The sequence below is a fragment of the Hibiscus syriacus genome, unplaced genomic scaffold (assembly GCF_006381635.1).
Source record: "Hibiscus syriacus cultivar Baekdansim isolate YM2019G1 unplaced genomic scaffold, ASM638163v2 tig00112131_pilon, whole genome shotgun sequence".
Classification (NCBI taxonomy): Eukaryota; Viridiplantae; Streptophyta; class Magnoliopsida; order Malvales; family Malvaceae; genus Hibiscus; species Hibiscus syriacus.
The window spans coordinates 264,467-284,284 of NW_024063261.1; the positions used below are offsets into that span (position 1 = coordinate 264,467).

Below are 19,818 nucleotides of genomic sequence, written 5' to 3' on the forward strand. Positions count from 1 at the left end.
TATAGTCTTGAAGGATATAAAGGATTGGAGTTGAATTTATGTTTACTTGTTTAATTTTAGGATCATTTAGTAAAAAATTCTGCTTTTTGCACTTTTGTAGGGTTCAAAGCTTGCGAGGCTGCCAAAATCGCATACTGCGTTAGAAGTACTCTTAATTAATTGTATGTATTCGTGTTTAATTTTCAATTTGTTAATGTTAGTTCTGTACTATGTTTGATTTGCATTTGTGTTTGTGAATTTAGGATTTTTATTTATTTGAACCAGTGAATACTACATTTGTGGACCTTTTGTTTGGCATTTCTCTACTATTTTTTTCTTGAGCCGTTGCCATTTAGAGAGTTTTAGGGAACATTACCCAGGTTTGTTTCTTTGAACCTTGTTTCTTTGAATAATTTGAATCTTGTTTTTTATTTGGTTGATTGTAAAATATAAAATTTAATAAAGTAACGATGTGACTGGGTTGATGTAAACAGATGTATAAAAAGAGATAAATTCGGGTTTTCAATGGTGAATTTCTCTCGATTAATTCACGCGGGTCAACGTTTGATGGATGAACCATATGTATTTTCCTCTCAAGTAAAACAAGAATTTTATTATCACGATCCAATGGATGACGGTTGGTATGTTGTGCTTCGAAATACTCCCAGAGACTTGATAGACATCGGGGATAGAAGTAGAGATGACATTGAAACAAGATCAGAATGTTTACCTCTACTACCACAAAACTTAGATGAAACTATACTAATACAACACAATTTCAATGGGTTCGGGAGGATGTTGATGAAGATATTTATAACAACTGACATTATATAAGACTGTTGTACGATTTTATATCTTCATTTATTTATTTATTTATAATGTTATTAGCTTTAACATGTTGTCTTTCAATATATTCATTAATTAAATCATTTTTTATTACTCATGTTTGTTTATTACATATATAATGCCGAGGAGAAAAATAACTGATTTACGGGTTGTTCGAGCTTCTGAAGACCATGAAGAAAGAAATAACGAGGAATCAAATGCACCTGAGTCTTCCGAAGTTCCTGAAACTGTTGAAGAAGTAGAAATTCAAGGTAATCTTCAAAATTTTATTTACTACTTTGTTTATTTTCAAAACTAACATTTAATAATTTCTTATATAGTTGAAAATGCTGAAACGCGCAAGACTCGAGGATGTACAACTTTGAAGGAATTATACCAACTTCCTCATGGGCATCGTGTCAAAGTTTCAAGAAACGATGCCGGTCAACCTATTGGCCCAGAATCACGTCTTCTAGCAGGTTACTTAGGCATAGTTGGACGTAATGCGAAACTGTTACCGATTAATTATGAGTCATGGAGCGAAATGCCTAATAGTAACAAAAATCAAGCGTTGGATTTTGTCAAGGTAATAATGTCATTATAATAATACTCTATAGAAATTCAATACTAATTTATACTTACGGTGCACACTTATTTGCTGTATAGGAGAAATTTTTTTAGAGGTCTCTGACGATTATGTGAAGCAAGCGTTAGGGAAGAGATGAAGGGACCATAAGAGCTCCTTAAAGAAGAAATACTTCAAGAATGATCTCAGCCTTGAAGATAAGTTACAAACAGTCCCACCAGGAATGCTCAGGTACCAATGGGAAGATGCAGTCAGATTTTGGAGTTCCCAAAAAGGACAGGTATGTTGTATTTTTTATAAATAGTTGTAACGAAATTTAAATCATCATTAAAAGTGGTTGTTTGACATTGTAGGACCGAGAACATGTTGGTGTTGCTAGCAGGCAACAACAAAAGTTTACGCACACGGCTAGATCGAAGAGCTTTGCTTGTATATCTCATGAGGAGGTATTATAGATTATTGAAATAGTTTTTTGTATTCCATGTACATACTAACTCATAGTAATTACATTATGGTACATTGTAGGAAAATACATCCGGTTCTAAAGTTGGTCGAATCCAACTCTTCGACATGACACATACGAAGAAGGATGGCACTCATATGACTACTGACGCTGCAGAAATTATGGTACGTTTATTGGGTAGATGTTTTAAATTTACCTGACTTTATTTATATTTGTACCATGACATTTTTTATTTTAATTAATTATTCACTTTATTATTAGGAAAAATTGAGGGAGAAAAGGGCGGAGTATCATGCTACTGCTTCGAGTCAAGGTATTGTTAATGATGATTACATTGAAAACCAAGCTATTAATGACGTTTTGGGTCCTGAAAGATATGGACGGGTACGCTATCAAGGATCATTTGTTACTCCCACCAAATATTTTGGATCCAGTTCATCACAGTACATGTCATCACAGTCTCGATCTTTCCAATTAGAAGTTGGTCGTTTAAAAGAAAAGTTGGCTGAGATGGATCAACAAATGGCTAACTTGAAAGCGGAAAATGAAGCAAGGGAAGCAGCCAGAGCAGCAGCGGAAGTAGAGAGAGAAGCAGTGGCAGTACAAAGAGAGGCAGCGACAGCACAAAGAGAAGCAACATATCAGCAGAGATGTGAAGAATTTGAAAAAAACAACTCAATGATATGATGCTGATGATACAGAAAACGCAACCTCAGAATCCACCATCGTAGACTCATTTATGTTGTGAGCATTATGTTAATGTTACAGGACCGTGTTTAACTGAACTTATATTACGTTAATAAAATTTTTTTATTATATTGGATTTGATGTTGCTTGTTATGGATATAGATTTTGGTGTTATTGTTGTTTTGTTTGTTGGATAATGGAACAGGTTGAAAAAATAAATTTGGGGTATTAAGCATAATTTTTAGAACTGTTAAATTTTGTGTTATTTAGCGGCGTTTGTATCCTGAAAACGCCGCTATATACTGACTTTTAGCGGTGTTTGTATCCTAAAAACGCCTCTATATACTGACCTTTAGCGGCGTTTTTCATAAAAACGCCGCGAAATCGCAACACCTATTGCGGCGTTTACGATAAAAACGCCGCTAAACATCAACATCTACTACGGCATTTGTGGGAAAAACGCCGCTAAACATCAACATCTACTGCGGCGTTTGTGGGAAAAACGCCGCTAAAAATCAACACCTACTGTGGCGTTTGTGAAAAAAGCGTCGCAAAACATCAACACCTATTGCGGCGTTTGTCTGCCAGACGCCGCTAAATATCAACATCTATTACGGCGTTTGTCTGTCAAACGCCGCTAAATATCAACACCTATTGCGGGTTTTTTGTTAAAAACGCCGCGAACTTTAGCGGCGCTTGTTATAACGCCGCAGATGTTTTTAGCGGCGCTTAAAAAAGCCGTTGTAAGTAAAAAAAACGCCGCAACAAGCCAGTTTTGTTGTAGTGACCAAACCATACTCGAACCTTAATTCCCCAAAAAAAACCCAACTGAACCTTCCATTCATCATCACTTAGCCATCTTCATCAACCAATAATCACCATCATCTCACCAATATGCCTTCTCCTGAAACATCCAACAATCTTTACTTAAGACCCTCGTAAACTTTATCCGAACTGAAACTCAAACCTACACAAAAATCAAATAGAAAAGAAAAAACTTAAAATAAAAGAAAGACAATGAGAGAGAAGAAAACAAAAAAGAGAGATGTTTATTGTCTTTAGCTTTCTAGAGTCTCAAAGCTTAGGGCCTCAATCATGAATCCGAGTGATGAAGAATCGAAGGATATCATGGAGAAAAATGTAGTTTAGGTAGGGACCCAATGGATAATCAATGGTGACATATACACCATTTTGGATTTGATTTTCAAGTGGAGTATTAGTGGATCTCATGATTAATGCCTCCATTCAAAGATTACAATTGTAGAGACTCCCCTCTTAGGACATGGAGCAACATATCCCTATTTGTGCTCCAACCAACGACGAACAATAAAAATTAGAGAATAAGGAACCAAAGGTTCAATGTCAGATTCGTAGAATTTGAGGTTTTATCCGATAGAACGAAAATCATATTCGGGTTTAAGATGACAAAACTAGTTTGGTGAAAAATTTTGGGACTTCTGAACAATCGTCAATGATGACTAATTGTGGTTGGTGTTGTGGTTGATTGCGACAAGCGATGGGTAAATCTAGGCAAATTGAGAGAAAAAAAGATGAAAAAGAAATAAGAAAAGAGTAAAATGAAGGAACATAAAAATGGGTTTTATAGGATTTAAAACGATGTATTTTTGGTGTAAATTTGACCTTTCCAAAACAACTCTGTTTTGGTGTCTTCTGTCATGTCATAATGTTATTTATTATTTAACGAAAAAGTTATCAAAACATAAGTAATTTGAAAGTTAAGTAACAAAATTGAAATTTTTTAAAGTTTAATTACCAAAATAGGAGTGAAAATAAAGTGTAGTGATGATTTGTATAATTTGTCCATAAATTTAAAGGATAGCCTGCATAAGATTGTCACTCTATTTGTTTCCTGTGATTTAAAACTACGGTGTACCCGGTTCTTGTAAAGACCAATCAGACTATTTACTCCCCCCACCCCCTCAGGCCTCAAATTCCTTCAACTGTTTGGCAGGGTATCTTTAAATAGTTCAATCGTCCGAAATTGTCCTTTAATACTCAGCTAGATTTGCTCTGGAGTTGGGCCTGAATCGAATTTTTCTATATCGGTCTGGTTGAACCAAAGTCATTGCTTGTTAAAAAATAAGGTTGAAATATATTTATGATGATTGAATTTTTAAGACGTTTGCACTTTAGTTGCCAAAATAAAAAGAATATCATTGCAATAAGATTTGTTTAGAAAAGCATGATAGGCAGATGAATACATGTATTGTTAATATGTTTTGAATGCTTGATATGTTATGTATAGGTACATTAGTAAATGAACTTGGTAAATCGTGTAAATATGCTAAATGATTAATATTTAGATGTTAATTAACATGTTTAGGAAATGATATGGTAAACTCTTGTATGTGCTCTGTATGTTGGACGAATATTTATACTAAATTTTAATTATATATGTTTTTAGAGTTTGAACTATGCTTTTAAGAGTTTTTGAAGGTTATAAGAAAGGTTAATTTGACATTTTGAGTTTTAAAACTCAACAATATAATATCGATACCAAATTCCAGTAAAATTTTCTGGGTATTGAAACCATGCTTTGAGTTTCGAAACCCAGATAATTGGTGTCAAAAGCACCTAGCTTGTTTTGATTCTAGCAACCCCAAAAGTTGCAAAATTAATGTTTTAGTCCATTTCTATGATTTGTTATGAAATACACCCTCATATTTAATATGTTTTACAAAGAGGTCCTCGAAATGATAAATGATAATTGAGTGATAATCTTAGTTAGATTAGACCTGATTTTTAACTAAGTTAGATTAGAGGTGTTACACTTACTATGAAGTACGCGATGACAAATCTGGACTTTTTTTTATCCTTTGATTAAAAGGTTAAGTACAAAAAATGGTTCATGATTAATCAGGGGACAAACTTTGAGTCAGTTGATTTAGTAATTTGTGGTGGATACCCAACTTAATCTTCTAGGTTCCATGTAATCAAACCTTTTATTTGCTCTTAATGAATTCATAGCTTAGAATTTTAGTGGTCCTATTGAGACGGATTTGATAAATTCATCAAATTGAAAGAAAGAGCTATTAAATACTCTTAATGAATTCATATCTCGAGATTAATTTTCTTTTATAAAGGACATTTGTTTGTTTTTTTCTATTGCGCTTACCGGTATCTCAAAGTATATTGTTGCAGTATTTTCAAAGCAAGTAAACCCGACTTAACCAAGAAAAGGAAATAATTACCACCAAACATTAACAACTTAAATAAAAAGAACCCCACTGTTTTACTATTACATTTAAGAGTTTAGTGCATGTTGATGTTCCGGTTGAATTCTTTGCTGCTTCAGCCACACGTAAACTGGTTCTGTACTTGCGCACTTTTAGTTAATAGCTGTGAGTGGAAGTCTGGAATCCTTCAATGGTGGAGCTGTTGATGTTGCTTCATATTCCCCCAGTGTGTGTTTTATATCTCCATTGCCTAATTTTGCTGTTTTTGCTTCCCAAAGCACCTTCAATAATTCCTCAAATGGAGGAGTTTTGAGTTCCTCGATCGATGACATGCTCGGTAGGTTAAATGCCCTCTTCCTCGGTGTACACAATGGATTGTCCACCTGTGATTACAAGTTACCAACCAAAATGAAAAAGGGGTTTTATCAAAATTTGAAAATGCCATTATTCTATACTATCTTACCATGTATTCCTCCTCCAGACATTTCCCTGCATTCTCTGAGATTTCTACTATCTTGTGGTAATGACCACCCTTCAGTTCCCTCAATTCCTCACAACAAGGAATGATCATGGAATTCATGTTCCCACATGCTTCGTGATCAAGTTGTAATGAATCTGGCAGCATTTTTGTTCATCAGTTCTATTCTTTTTTTTTATGATCGAATTGGGTTGGTTTAGGTTCGTGTTCGAATTAATTGGATAAGGATTTTGGATTCGGATAAGAATTAACAAATCTAGCTTGATATTTTTTATTCATTTATTTTTGAGAATCTAGATACTTACGATCAATGGATGTTAGACAACAGTTGCTTGCAGTGTCTACATCTTCAAGAGCAGTGGACACGGCACCGGAAAATTGATCTCGGGGAATTTGATGGGCTTCCATCCCTCCCCTAAATTGAATAAAGCTAACAAAGATCAGTGATCTATGCCTGAAATTTTCTAAAGCACTTTTGAGAAAATAAAGCTTACCTAACAATGGAATCCACGGAATCAACATTTCTCTTTTCTAAACTGAGAAGGGATTCCTGAGCATTCCTCCATTGTTGAGCACTCATCTTTGCTTTCTTCATGCTGTAACAAGAGTTTTGTAGGATGTTCAGTGCATACTAAAAAAATAACATTCGAAGCGGGAAATTGATGCCAGGGAAGAAAACCCAAGCAGCATGACTCTTGGCAGGTAGTTTCGGATTTGGTTGTATGGTTGACCAAAGGTAGAACGATAAACCATATGGTTTTTTGTCTTGCCTATAGAACTTGTATATATGTATATACATGATCCGGCAGGAATGCAATGGAAGACTTCAGGGAAGAATGGCTTGATCGCCAGTGGAGCTATTTCGGTTGATCACTCGAGCAACTAGGGATAGATCAATCAACTTAACGCCTTTTTTATGGTTGATTGGGGAATAGGTACTTGAGTGCAATGTAGAATGGCTACGTACTCTATTAGAGTGGAGTGGGTTTGTAACCCTTATCAAGCTTTGCAGCAAAACTTTGTTTTATATAAATAAGATTTTACTTATCCAGAAAAAAAAGAGAGAGAGAAGAGAAAACAACCCATACCAGTTTTCAAGAACCTCTTGCATATCTTTCTTTTCGCTTTCTACAGCAGATGTATCTTCAATGTAATGAGATTCTGTGGTTCCCATGTGAACATTCCACTCCGTTTTAACAACAGTAGTGGACTCTTTCATGGTAGACATTTCTTTCTGCAGCTCACTTGTTTTGCTGGACGCATTATCCCGGAGATCATGGACAGCCATTTGGACCTAAAAAGAACAAAAAAAATCCCAAAATAGTTATCAAGAACGCGCAGCTCATATGAATGTTGAAATTAGCAGTTATATGTAGGTACCAATTTTTTCTTCCTAGCAATTGAAGCTGCAAGCAATTCTGCCACCTTTTGCAGCATTTGCTTCTCTTCATTAGCGGCACATTCCTACACGTATTATAGATTTGAATTGAACTTAATGGTTACCGGCTTTAAGAAAAGCAAATTTGTCTGAATTAAGAACTATTATGTACCTCGAACTTCTTTTCAAATTCAGTCAATTTGTTGTCATTCATTATTTGTGCTTCTTCCGCAATTTTGGTCAGCTTGGATGCATGCATGTCTAAAGTCTCGAAGAAATTCACAGTTGTTTTAGAAATTGACCTTGCATTGTCTACTGCCCTGGAGTGCGCCTGTAGATGAAATAGAAAGAACTGAGTCCATTACCAACACTTCTCAATTACTTATTAGCTGAGACACAAAGCAAAAAGCTATAAACCTCGTACTGTTGTCGTGTAAATGCAGTTAGCTTCTCCTCTTGCTTGTAAAGACTACTTTGAAGGCATTCAAGTAACGCTTCAGCCTCAGAAGTAATTCTTTTGAACAACTGAACCATGTAAATATCATCATAAGCAGCAGAAGTAGAAAAGAAAGGTTTGCTTAAAAACTTAACTATCGGAATACAGCTTACATCTTCCACGTCATGCAAGTGCTTAGAAACTTCAGAATTTAGATCACCCAAAGTTGAAACAAAATTTCCATTAAGTTTTGAGGCTATATTGTCCAAAGCTTTGACACCCGAACCATATGTGCTCTTCAATTTCCTTAACCTTCCTCGAAGTTCTTCTGTAGCCTGCAGGTATACAAAGGATAAGCTATTAGAGGCTGTCAATGTAGTCCCCCTGAATACGTTCAAAATGCTGTTGAAACAATACCTCTGATTTTGTCGATACAAAGGAATGCATATCTTCCTCCATGTGTTTGAGTTGCTTCTCCTGTTGAGTCACAGAAGTTGCCACAGTCTTGTGCAAGATATCAAGCTGCTGGGTCAACTGGGACTGGAACTTTCGAATCAGTGCTTTGTTTCCATCCTCAATTTTATCCTTCCTTTCTGAAAACCGAACAACATTCAGAAAACAAAACCTTTATGGAACAAGTCTTTCTATAACAATGCGTACTCAGAAGGATACCAATCTTGGAAAACAAATCTGAGACATCTGATGCAGCATTTTCGAGATCTGCTCGGAGTTCAAAAGCACAGTCAACAAGTGTTTTCTCTGAAATTTTAGCAATGGCCATATTTAGTTTCAGAAACTTATTAAATAAGCGAACATGAATTCGAACTAAAAAGATAAAAGTGAAAGAACAACCATCAAAATGAAGATAATGAAAAGGAAAAAAGTTCTCATACTAGATAAGTTGCCGAAGCAACCTCCAACTCACCAGATTTAAGGAGATTGGATATTAAAAATTCCTTCTCTTTAATAGTTGCATTTGCTTTTCTGTGTTTATCTTCAAGATCAAACAATGCATATTCTGTTTCCTCAAGCTTTTTCTGGAAGCAAAATAATAATAATAATAATAATAATAATAATAAGAGAGAGCCTAATATAGCATTTGTAAGTTGATCATCAAAAACTGTAATACCTCTTTCTTTTCAAGTTTCTCACTTAAATCTGCAGTCAACAGCTGCTGTGAATTGTAGAGTTCCTGGAGCTCGGTAATTTGCTGCAGAAAGATAAACAAAGAATACTTAGCTTGACAGCTAAAAGGGGTAATTTTGAAGAAACGTACCTTCTCCTTGGATACTGATTCAAGTTCCATGCGCTCAATTTTTTCAGCCATATCCTGAGGTAAAAGTCAATATTTCTTAGTAATCTAATAAATCCATCCTCCATGAAACTTGGGACAAACAATTCTACCAGTCAACCATATGGTTTGAATCCAACCTTCTTCTCAGCTTCATCCTGGAGAAAACGATCTCGTGGAATGTAAATTCCATTTTTTTCTCTTGCAGAGTACACCTCTAATTAAACATAAAAAATAGGAAGCAAAAAGCACCACTTATAAGACCCAGTTGATGATATAATTTTCTGGGCAAACATTTTAAGGAAAAGCCAACTACCTTGCTTCAGCCGATCAATCTCAGAATATAAATCTTTTATTAAAGCAGACTTCATCATCTTCTGGTTAATCTGTAATAGTAACAAATTCCAATTATTTCATCATGTTGTGAAGAGAACAAATATTTAGGTTTTGTATGAAAGAGAAATGAGACATGATTCAGCTTTATAATATGAGAGTATTAGCAATAAAAAGCTCGAAAGGTGATTTGTAAGACTAATCCACTGACCTCTGGTTTGTTCTTGATATTCTTGGCACGATGTGCATAATCTAAAGTGCTGAGTGTCTCTTCCAGACAATGGATGGATGGTGATATGGTGGCAATAATACATGTTTTTGTTTTTCCTCCCAAGGAATCCCTCAATAGCCTTGTTAGTTTGCTATCTCTGCCATTTGCAAATATATATACATATATTATTTATCCAAACAAAAACAAGATGCTATGGAGAAACTCTCATCTGTGGATAATCCATACCTATAAGGTACATGACCAGAATGCTCAACCAGTGCATTGATTACACGACCAAGAGTGAGCAAGCTTTTATTAATCTCTCCAGCTTCCCTGGCTCTGCCCTGTAAGAGTCAATGAACTTAGGATCAATACTTAAAAGGTTTAAATATCCTAACATAGACAACACCAAATCACAGTCTTAATAGAAAGTGCAACATAGAGAAAATTTTCATTTGACTACATAAGACTCATAGCACAGACATCTAACACATTCACTCCACAGTCATCCTACACATTTGGCAAAGCAAACATCACACTCAGGATGGTGGTAATAAAATACCTCTCTTGCACCAGAACGTGAAATATTCTCAGAACCAGCAAGATCGACAAGATTTAGCTTCCCACATTTAATCATCTCTTCCCCCTCTGGAGTACACTCCTTAATATGGATTGTAATTGAAAATATAGAATGAGAGCGACTACTTTGTTTATTAAGTAGAGTTTCAGCTGTACGCCTTTTAGCAGAGCCTTTTTCCAAAATTTTGTAAATTTCATTAGCAGTTGTTACAATCTCTTCTTCCAAGCCTCTGACAAAAACTCCCCCTTTTCCATCTTCCATTAGAGCAATGGGTTTCTTAGTTTTATCGTCAACGAATTTTGTAGTTTCCTCTGGTGCCAGAAGATCTGTTATTTCCTCATTGTAAAGCTCTAGAAATGTGACCTTCATACTATATTCAGCATTCTGAGCTTGTAATATATCAAAAATTTGTTTAACAGCTCTTGGAATAACACCTGCATCACTTGGGAATTCCCCATTCTGCATAGAATCACAAGTTCATTTAGAACTGAAAGCAATCAAAGGATCATGAACCTCAGAATGAAAACTTGTGATATTGAAAACCATATACTCTATATAAATTACTTAAATTCAATATGATTATATATTTGAAAAACAAAAACATGAACCTCAAACTTACAATAAGAATTTCAAATTCACAACTAAATAGGCATAAAAATCAATAAATTTGAAAAATAATAATGAATGTATATGTTTTACCACACAAATTATACTAGTTTTTAAATGCAAGTTCCGAAATGCAACCTTAACAACTATAAAAAAAAACGCACCTTCTTCCTTGCTTCTCCCTCCATTGTGTATGTCTTTCCAGTTCCTGTCTGGCCATATGCAAAGATAGTGCAATTATAACCCTCAAGAACTTCATTCACAATTGGGGACACAGCTAGATCAAATAACTCCTTTTGCTGAGACGATGGACCAAAGACCTAAAAAAAACAATCTCCAACACTAAATTGACCCATAAATTTTCAAATCCTTTTTTTTCCTTTTCAAAACCAAAAAAAAAAAAAAATCAACTTTGAAATCCATCAACATTTCCTCAAGAACCAAATAATAATTTTTTTAAGAAAAAGAACACACAAATTTAACCTCCTTTTATTAAAAAACTGAATTTATAACAAAATTGCAACCTTGTCAAATAGAAAGGTCCTATCAATTTGCTTATTAGCAATACTCTGTACAGCACAAACTTCTCTTCTAGTTTCATTACACGATATCACCACCGGAGTATTTATTCTCGCTTCATCTTCACTCAGTGGCCTACAAGTGGGGAAAATTGTCATTATTGATTTTATACATTTAACTAAACACTAACTGGAAAATAAAAAGAAGAGAAAACTGACCTGCAACGTAAAATAACCTGAACGTTAACGCCTTTATCTTTATCATTTTTGGAGCTTGAATTGGAATCGACTGATCGTAGATCTCGCACTGATTTGTCGTTTGAGCGTGGCGTTTGCGATGGAGATAGCGATACCAATCCTCCTCCTCTTCTTTGCTGCTGTGTAGATTCCATTGCAGATAACTCTAACGACTCTGCGATTCAAAGCTGCGTAACTACACTGAGCAAACTCGGATTCAGTGAAAATGACGTGGTATTTAGTTCAAGATTTAAATGCATATACGTTTCTTAAATGAATCTAAAACTTTGAAGTAAATTCGCTGACAGAAGAAAAGCTGAAACTCAGTGAGTCAACACCAAACCAATGTATCATTAACTCAGTCACAGAAGATCAAATTTTTGAATACATAGAAAGAAAGAAAGAAAAAAGGAGTAAACTATACACAGAATTGGAAGAAAATGATATTTTACCTCTTCAGAGTAAAAAAACAAAAAACAAAAACGTGATTGAAAATTTGCATACAGATTTGGATCGGAATAAAAAGATTTAGAGTTTCTAAATATTAAACAAAAAGAATCGGCGATGAATATCGATTAGAAGGAAACTTACAGTGTAAATAAATGCCGGCCAGTTAAAAGGAAATTCAAATGGCAACTATAAGCTGAGAGTTTTAACTTTTAAGTGTAGAGTGAGAGAGAGAGAGATTGAGAGAGCCCGGAGCTTTTGGTTTGGTTTTGACGGAGTTAATGTGGATAAACAGTGAAGGGACGGCGACGAAGTTTGGGGAAGGTTAGATTAACGGCGTTAAAAAAGCTCCGTACATCGTAATATCCGACCGTTATAAATGGAAACAAAAGGCTAAAAGCCAACGAGATAATAGGAATCCTCTTGAAATATATGAAAGAATGTGTAGATATATATATTGGGTTTATAATTAGGATTATAATACGATGATGAAATTCATTTAAAATGGATCATGGAATAATTATGATATTAGTTTGTTTTATATTATTGAGAAAAAATTATATTTTCTAATTTATGATTATTCATGATCTTTTAATAGTTCATTATAATGTTAGATTTTATCTCTTTTTTAATAAAACTAATTATTTCTATTTGTATAAAAAAATTAGTATTGTATTGAGTATAAATATACCTTAAGAATAAACAAAATTTAACTGACGGTTTAATGAACGACATTTCAAAGATTCGTTTAGAAATAATTAAAATAATTATACAAGTTTTAATATTTTAAAATCATTATTTATTTTTATATAGTGCAAATTTAGAATAATAAAACTACAATAATATCTATAGAATAACTCTTAAAATATTTAATTAAGATAGCTTACATTATCTTTCATGTGTATATGTGAAATGTACATTATCTATAAGAAAAATCTAACATCATCTATAGAGGTGATAATAATATTTAAATATTAATATTTATGATAAAACGAGCAAAAAGGCAACAAAGTAAGGGTTCGTTTGTTTTACGTAAAATATTTTTCGAAAATATTTTCCTCAATTTTCAGTGTTTGGTTGGAGGAAAATAAATTAGTCAATGTAAAACATTTTCCTGGTCAAAAAAATTTCCTTTGCATTTTTGAAAAATGACTTACAATTTAATTTTCCGTATATCATTTTCAAACTTTTTGCTTCAAAGCATAAATACTCAAAATAATATTATTTTATAAATTTAATATTAATATGATATTTTAGTATATTTTAATAAAAATATTAATTATTAACATATTTAAAATATATTTATTAATATTTTTAATAATATATAATAATAATAATAATACACTAATATACTCAATTATATTATAATAATATATGATACTATTATATTCTTATTATATAATAAATTATTAATAAAAGTTATATTATTTATTAATTTCTTAAAAATAATATTATTGAATTATTAATAGTAAATATTTTTATTTATGTATTTAATATTAATATAATAGTCTAATAATATTATAAAAATTCCTTAAAATATATTTACTAATAAATTTAAAATATAATATTTTTATTTTTATAGATATTCAATATAATTTATCATATTTTTTAATAGAATATACTAGAGTTAATATTTTTATTTATAAAATTATAGAAATAATATTTTAATAATAATATTGGCATAAATAGTATTAAATTATTCTAATATTTTTAAAATAATAATATTAATTTTTTATAATAAATAATATTATTTATTATATTTTATATTTACAATAAATAATTTCTAAAAAAATTATCAACTAGTAAAAAATGGTTTACACAACATATTCCAAACAATATAAAATATTTTTCAGAAAATGTTTTCCAGAAGATGTAATTCATTTTACGGAAAACATTTTCTAGAAAACATTTTCAGTGAAACAAACGGATAAAAGTGAAGTTGTATAGGATTTTAACGTAATTGTCGTTCACTTTCATAGTATTATTAGAATCATTTTTTAATGATGATAAATATTATTATACTAATATCTTTTATATTTTTAAATAATTAAAAACATTATTTAATTTAATTAATTTTTAAACAATAATATTTTTAAATAAACTCTTTTATCACTTCACTAGTAATCATTTGTCTAATAATATTTTTACAAATAATATTTTTATCATAAATAGTTTCCTACATAATAATTACGATGTAATCCATTATTATTAATTATATTAATAAAAATTAAAATCTTATGCTAACAAACAAATTTTCTTTAATTAAAGGAGTTTTTGATGGTATTAAGATTTTGGGGGAGAGGAAAGTTGGGAGCCACTTAGAACCAATGAGAATGGGTCCATTAGAAGATTTTCTCCTTTTTGTTTTTATAATAAGAATATTTTATACTTTGAATTAATCATTTGGTATTCGATCTATTGACCGTCTAATCCAGATTAAGTATGGCAGAGGCAAAGGCGACCCTCCAAACCCAATTTGCTCCATTCACAAATACCAGGATTCGAACCTCTGGCCTTGCTTAAGAAATCTAATGCCTCGTCACACTAGACTAAGTAATTGTTGGTAGAATATTTTATACTTTAATAACCAATTTTGACTTCTAATAATATATATAATTTGGGTAGGATCTATTTACATTGTGTAAAAATAAATAGTTAATCTCAATTATCTATTTCACGCGTGCAATGATCTTAGATATGTATAAAATTTTAAAAAAATACATAATGAAATTAAGTTCCATCCCTATATAATTATTCTTTTTCTTTAATAAAATTCAAGTATGATTTTAACCAACAATCATGAACCTAATAGGAAAACTTTTCTTTATTTTAAAATTTCAATCCCCTGAAATCAACAATTTAAATTTGTGTTTATCCATGTAGATTTATTTATTTTTATTAAGTAGAGATATTATATTTAAGGTAAATAATGAAATTTAAATCTACACAAGACAAGATAATATGAGCATTATTGACCACTCGACTAATTAATGGATCTCAATGTGCGGTAGACTTATCGAATAGAAATTGACATATGGTATTTTTTTAAAATAAAAATCTTCATTTATTTGAGGTATAATAACAAAACTAATCCTCAATGATTCACTATTTTTAATTTTATCCTAAATGTATAAAAATTCAAAAAATATTTATTTTTTAGACTTTATTTTCTTCATAGGTCACACAATGATCGACACATGACACAATAATTTTAAAAATGTTTTTCTTTTGTGCATTTTCTCAAACATTTCCTTTTCATTTCGTCTTCTACGAGTCATCTACAAATGCTTTTTTACCAACTTTTTTTAATTTTCTCAATAAATGTATGTTGAGCTCAAGTTAGATTCTGATTAGTGTAATATATCGTGGTTAATTATTTAAATTAATTAATAATATTATATGCTAAAACATAATAAAATAAATAAAACCACGATATACATACATACATATATATATATATATATTAAAAAAGTATTCCTGGTGTACATCTTAAGTCCTTATTTAAGATTATAAAAAATATACATGCTTTGAAAACCAACATGTTAAGTTGTTAACCTTAAAATGCCGCATTTAATGAAGGGAACATTGTTGTAATTAGAACATTAATTAATCTTAAAAAATATTCATAAGCTACTTCCTTTTTTAAAAGAGTATTAATTGCCTTAACTAAGAGAAATGATTTGAATCCAATTTTATCCTCCTTATCAATTCAATTGAATTTGTTAGTGTTAAGAAAACAAGACTAACTAAATAATATGTAATTTGAATTAATGGTAAAAACACTCTTAGTAAAAATTCAATTAAATCCAAGTGATAAATTTATATCTAATTTAATGTTTATAATTAAAAATTTACTCAATCTAACTCCTCCATTAACTTCAATTGTAACACTCTAATATGGTCCGACCTCAAAATCGAAAGAGTAAAGCATTACGGGACCACCGAAGTGGTTAACCCAAAATTTTCCTTTTCTTTTAAAACGACATCATATTCCACATCAAAATACCATCATTTTAAAACATACACAAAAATATAAGTGTTTAAGTTTGTAAAAGTGGGGAGTTCTCAATACATCTCAAAATAATACATATCAAGTGGTTCCAAATAGAGTTACGACTTAAATACACGGAGGTCTATGAATAGTATATGCCCTCTAAATAAACTCAAGATGTACTCTGGTCCTCGATCGGTCTGGAATACAAACTATGAGATAAGCTCCTCGCGTTCCCCTTAATAACCTGCGCACATAAACAAATTTTGAATGTTGAACTCACAAGCTCATGCCACACTAATAATTGCACTATACTACATGCGTTCATCATATAGTCATGCTAGAAGGCAAAGATATAAGCATACAAGTACGCTAACACACATGTGAGGTAGACATCATGGTGTGGTCGGAGGGTTCACTGCAATTCGAGACTCACACCCCTCTATCCTACCTAGAGTACCCTCAGGTATTTAGGGTGAGATCCATAATTTCTGCGTCATCATAAGTAAATGGGGTATCTGCATCCAGTTAGAAACTAAAGTGCCTTTGCACTAGCTGTAACACCCCCAACCCGTATCCGACCTGGATTCGAGTCCGAGGTGTCACATTGACTTTTCAAAACTTTGTTCTTTACAAATCCACAAAATCTTAAATTCATTATTTCAGAAAATGAGTACTTTACATTAATAAATACAATCAAATTGTTTTACAAAACCGATCAGAGCATATTCAATTCAAATCTTGTAACTACATGCCAACTAAATTTTGTAAAACACAATACATATATTCAAAATGTTTCTGATCTAATCTTCGTAAGGAAAATTTTGACATGTCTTGCTCCTCTTTACTTTCTTCTCACTTTCCAAACCTACTTATGAAACATTCACATGCTAAGTTGATGACTTAGTGAGGCATGAAAACATGTAATATTACTCTACTCATATCAATGCATAAACAATTACTACTATCATATCATATAAAAAACATATATCCTTTCATATAACCAATACACACATATACATATATCATTAACATGCTTATCAGTACTTATATTATTATCACTAATTCCTTTTTATCATATAAGCATATACTGAACATTTCTATACACATAATAGAACACATATATCATTTCACAACATAACACACATAGTATCATACCAATTGGTTTATTTACTCTCTTTAAAGCCTATGTACACTTCTGAGAACTTAAGGTATGTGAGTACATAGAGGTTGTGCACATATGTTGTCACCACAACTCGTATAATTTCCACTAAGGGCGCGTAGAATTTGTCCTGAAGGACCACTATGTCTTGAAGGGCCCCTATCCATATATTCCGAAGAACATAGGTAACTGTCCATATGTCCCGAAGGATATAGGTAATACTATCCATATATCCCGAATGACATAGGTAACCCTCGACTCATTGGCATGCCAACTATACCTCTAGCTCTCATTTTACATAACATGGGCATTCTCTTTTATATCGTTTCACATATTCACATAGTCATATCTCATATGCTCATAGCTTTTATCATATCATTCACATGTACATTTCACTTTTCATATGATTTCATAATCATGTGTCACTTAGCTTATAACACATCTCTTGTGTTCATGTGACATGTATACTATTACCATCTCTTGTTCATATATATTTATATCAAATAATTCCTTGGCTTATAACTTAAGTCACATGTTCATTCTATTCATTATGTCCTTATCTCATAACTTATTTCATGTTCTTATATATTCTCATCTTATAACTTATATTTCCTATACATGTAACCTTATGACTTATTATCAAGTAACTCAATTAAAATTCTTATATCGTTTCACAGATCATTATCCTTTAATACATATCACATATTCATGTCATATCACATACCCTATTTGCATATATACACTTAAATCAAATAGCATATAACATATCATATAAACATATATTCTCATGCATGTATATGTACATAGTAATTATCTCATATGCATGTCCATTATTACCTTACCATGAAAACTAATATAGGAAATAGACTTATTACAAGTCTTATTTCCATTGGATTAGATCTATAGTATGCACTCACCTGGCCTCACTTGGCTCGAATCAATTCTAGCACTTTATCTTTCTCTTGACCGTTTTTAATTATTCGATTGTTCCAGAACGAGGTTACGTTCAATATATACATAATCATACATTGATACATATCAGTATTCCACTTGACATACTCTAATCTTTCATTTCTTAAACTAAAGGAAAAATTTATTTCCATTTTCCCTTTGAAGTTTATCGGTACCCACTGTAGGGTATAGGTGCATTCCTTCACTAGTATATCGGTACACTGCCTATGTATCAGTATACAAATTACATTCGAAAACTTTCGTTTCAAGGGGGTATTGATACACTACCTATGTATCGGTACCCTTTGAATATCTTTCTGAATTTTACTCTTGAGGTATCGGTACCTATTGAATGGGTATCGATACCCCTTGCCCAGAAATTACATTTTAAACCCGAAAATTACTTCATTTCAGCTCAATTGCTTCATATATCATCTCAATTGCTTCATATATCATCATAATTGCTTCTTATATCATCCCCTTTCTTATTCTTAACTCAAGTACACATACTTAAACCAATTTCTACTCATTCAACACCTCTTTAACCTCAAAATCTCATTCTCCATATGGAAATCAATAATCATGCTAAATTTTTAACGTGCTCTAAACTCCTTTCTAATACTTAAACTTCTTAATCCTTCTTATGGCAAGTCAAATTCATAATTAAAACTTTAAAAACCTCTTCACTTAAACAATTCATTTCTTCATTCATTTTCCAATTCCCTTTCTAAATCTTTCTTCTTGATGTTTAAAGCTTATATCAATTTTCCTTAAGCTTATATAACACTCAAAGAATAAAACCCAACTCAAAAATTCAATAATTAAACAACTAAAAATAACCTTACCTTTGAATTGAAGCTCACGCAAGGAAGAAGAAAAACAAAGCTTCCAGACTTCTCTTTTCATTCTCTCATCCACATGCTTAATACCCTTTATAAAGGGAAATAAAAATCTTTCTCACAAAATAACCATAATACCCTTATTACTTTCAAACTTTATTATTAAATCCAATATCAAAATTTTCCAATTAAGACCCTAAACCTTTAATCTTTTCTGAGATTTGTCACTAAGTTTTCAAAACTTCTATTTTGGTCACTGACCCGACTTTTGGGATGTTACAAATCGCCCATCCTTTAAAGAAAATTCATCCTCGAATTTTCATCGTAGATATCGATAAAAGCATATCTTCTAATGTTCTCATGTTACTTTCTCTACTTTATCTCTTCACAATTGCAATTAATGATTTACCTTCAATTTCCAAAAAAAAATCCAATCCATTTCTATCTTTTCTCTCCTTCAATTGTACATTTACCTTTGACCGCTGGAAATCCATATCATGTCATTTATCATATAAACAATAACATTCCTTCTTATTACTCAAGATCATAAATCCATTAATTTCCTTCATCATATGTGATTAAACATATACATTACGAAATCAAACAATCTTTTCACATCACCT

At 31.8% G+C, this 19,818-nt stretch overlaps 1 protein-coding gene across 1 annotated transcript; it reads right to left on the minus strand.

Annotated features, from left to right (window-relative positions):
• Positions 1-5,727: 5,727 nt before the first annotated feature.
• On the minus strand, positions 5,728-12,490 carry LOC120174933 (kinesin-like protein KIN-5D). Its single transcript, XM_039181658.1, has 23 exons — positions 12,397-12,490; positions 11,788-12,006; positions 11,575-11,704; positions 11,215-11,370; positions 10,427-10,903; positions 10,111-10,208; positions 9,865-10,021; positions 9,637-9,706; positions 9,461-9,537; positions 9,306-9,359; positions 9,159-9,239; positions 8,955-9,066; positions 8,702-8,788; positions 8,447-8,622; positions 8,203-8,364; positions 8,011-8,118; positions 7,766-7,924; positions 7,596-7,679; positions 7,304-7,509; positions 6,710-6,811; positions 6,521-6,630; positions 6,201-6,352; positions 5,728-6,120 (listed from the first exon to the last, which is right to left on the minus strand). Exons 2-23 carry the CDS (start codon positions 11,958-11,960, stop codon positions 5,890-5,892), a joined length of 3,162 nt encoding a protein of 1,053 aa, XP_039037589.1. The 5' UTR covers positions 11,961-12,006; positions 12,397-12,490; the 3' UTR covers positions 5,728-5,889.
• Positions 12,491-19,818: the final 7,328 nt, after the last annotated feature.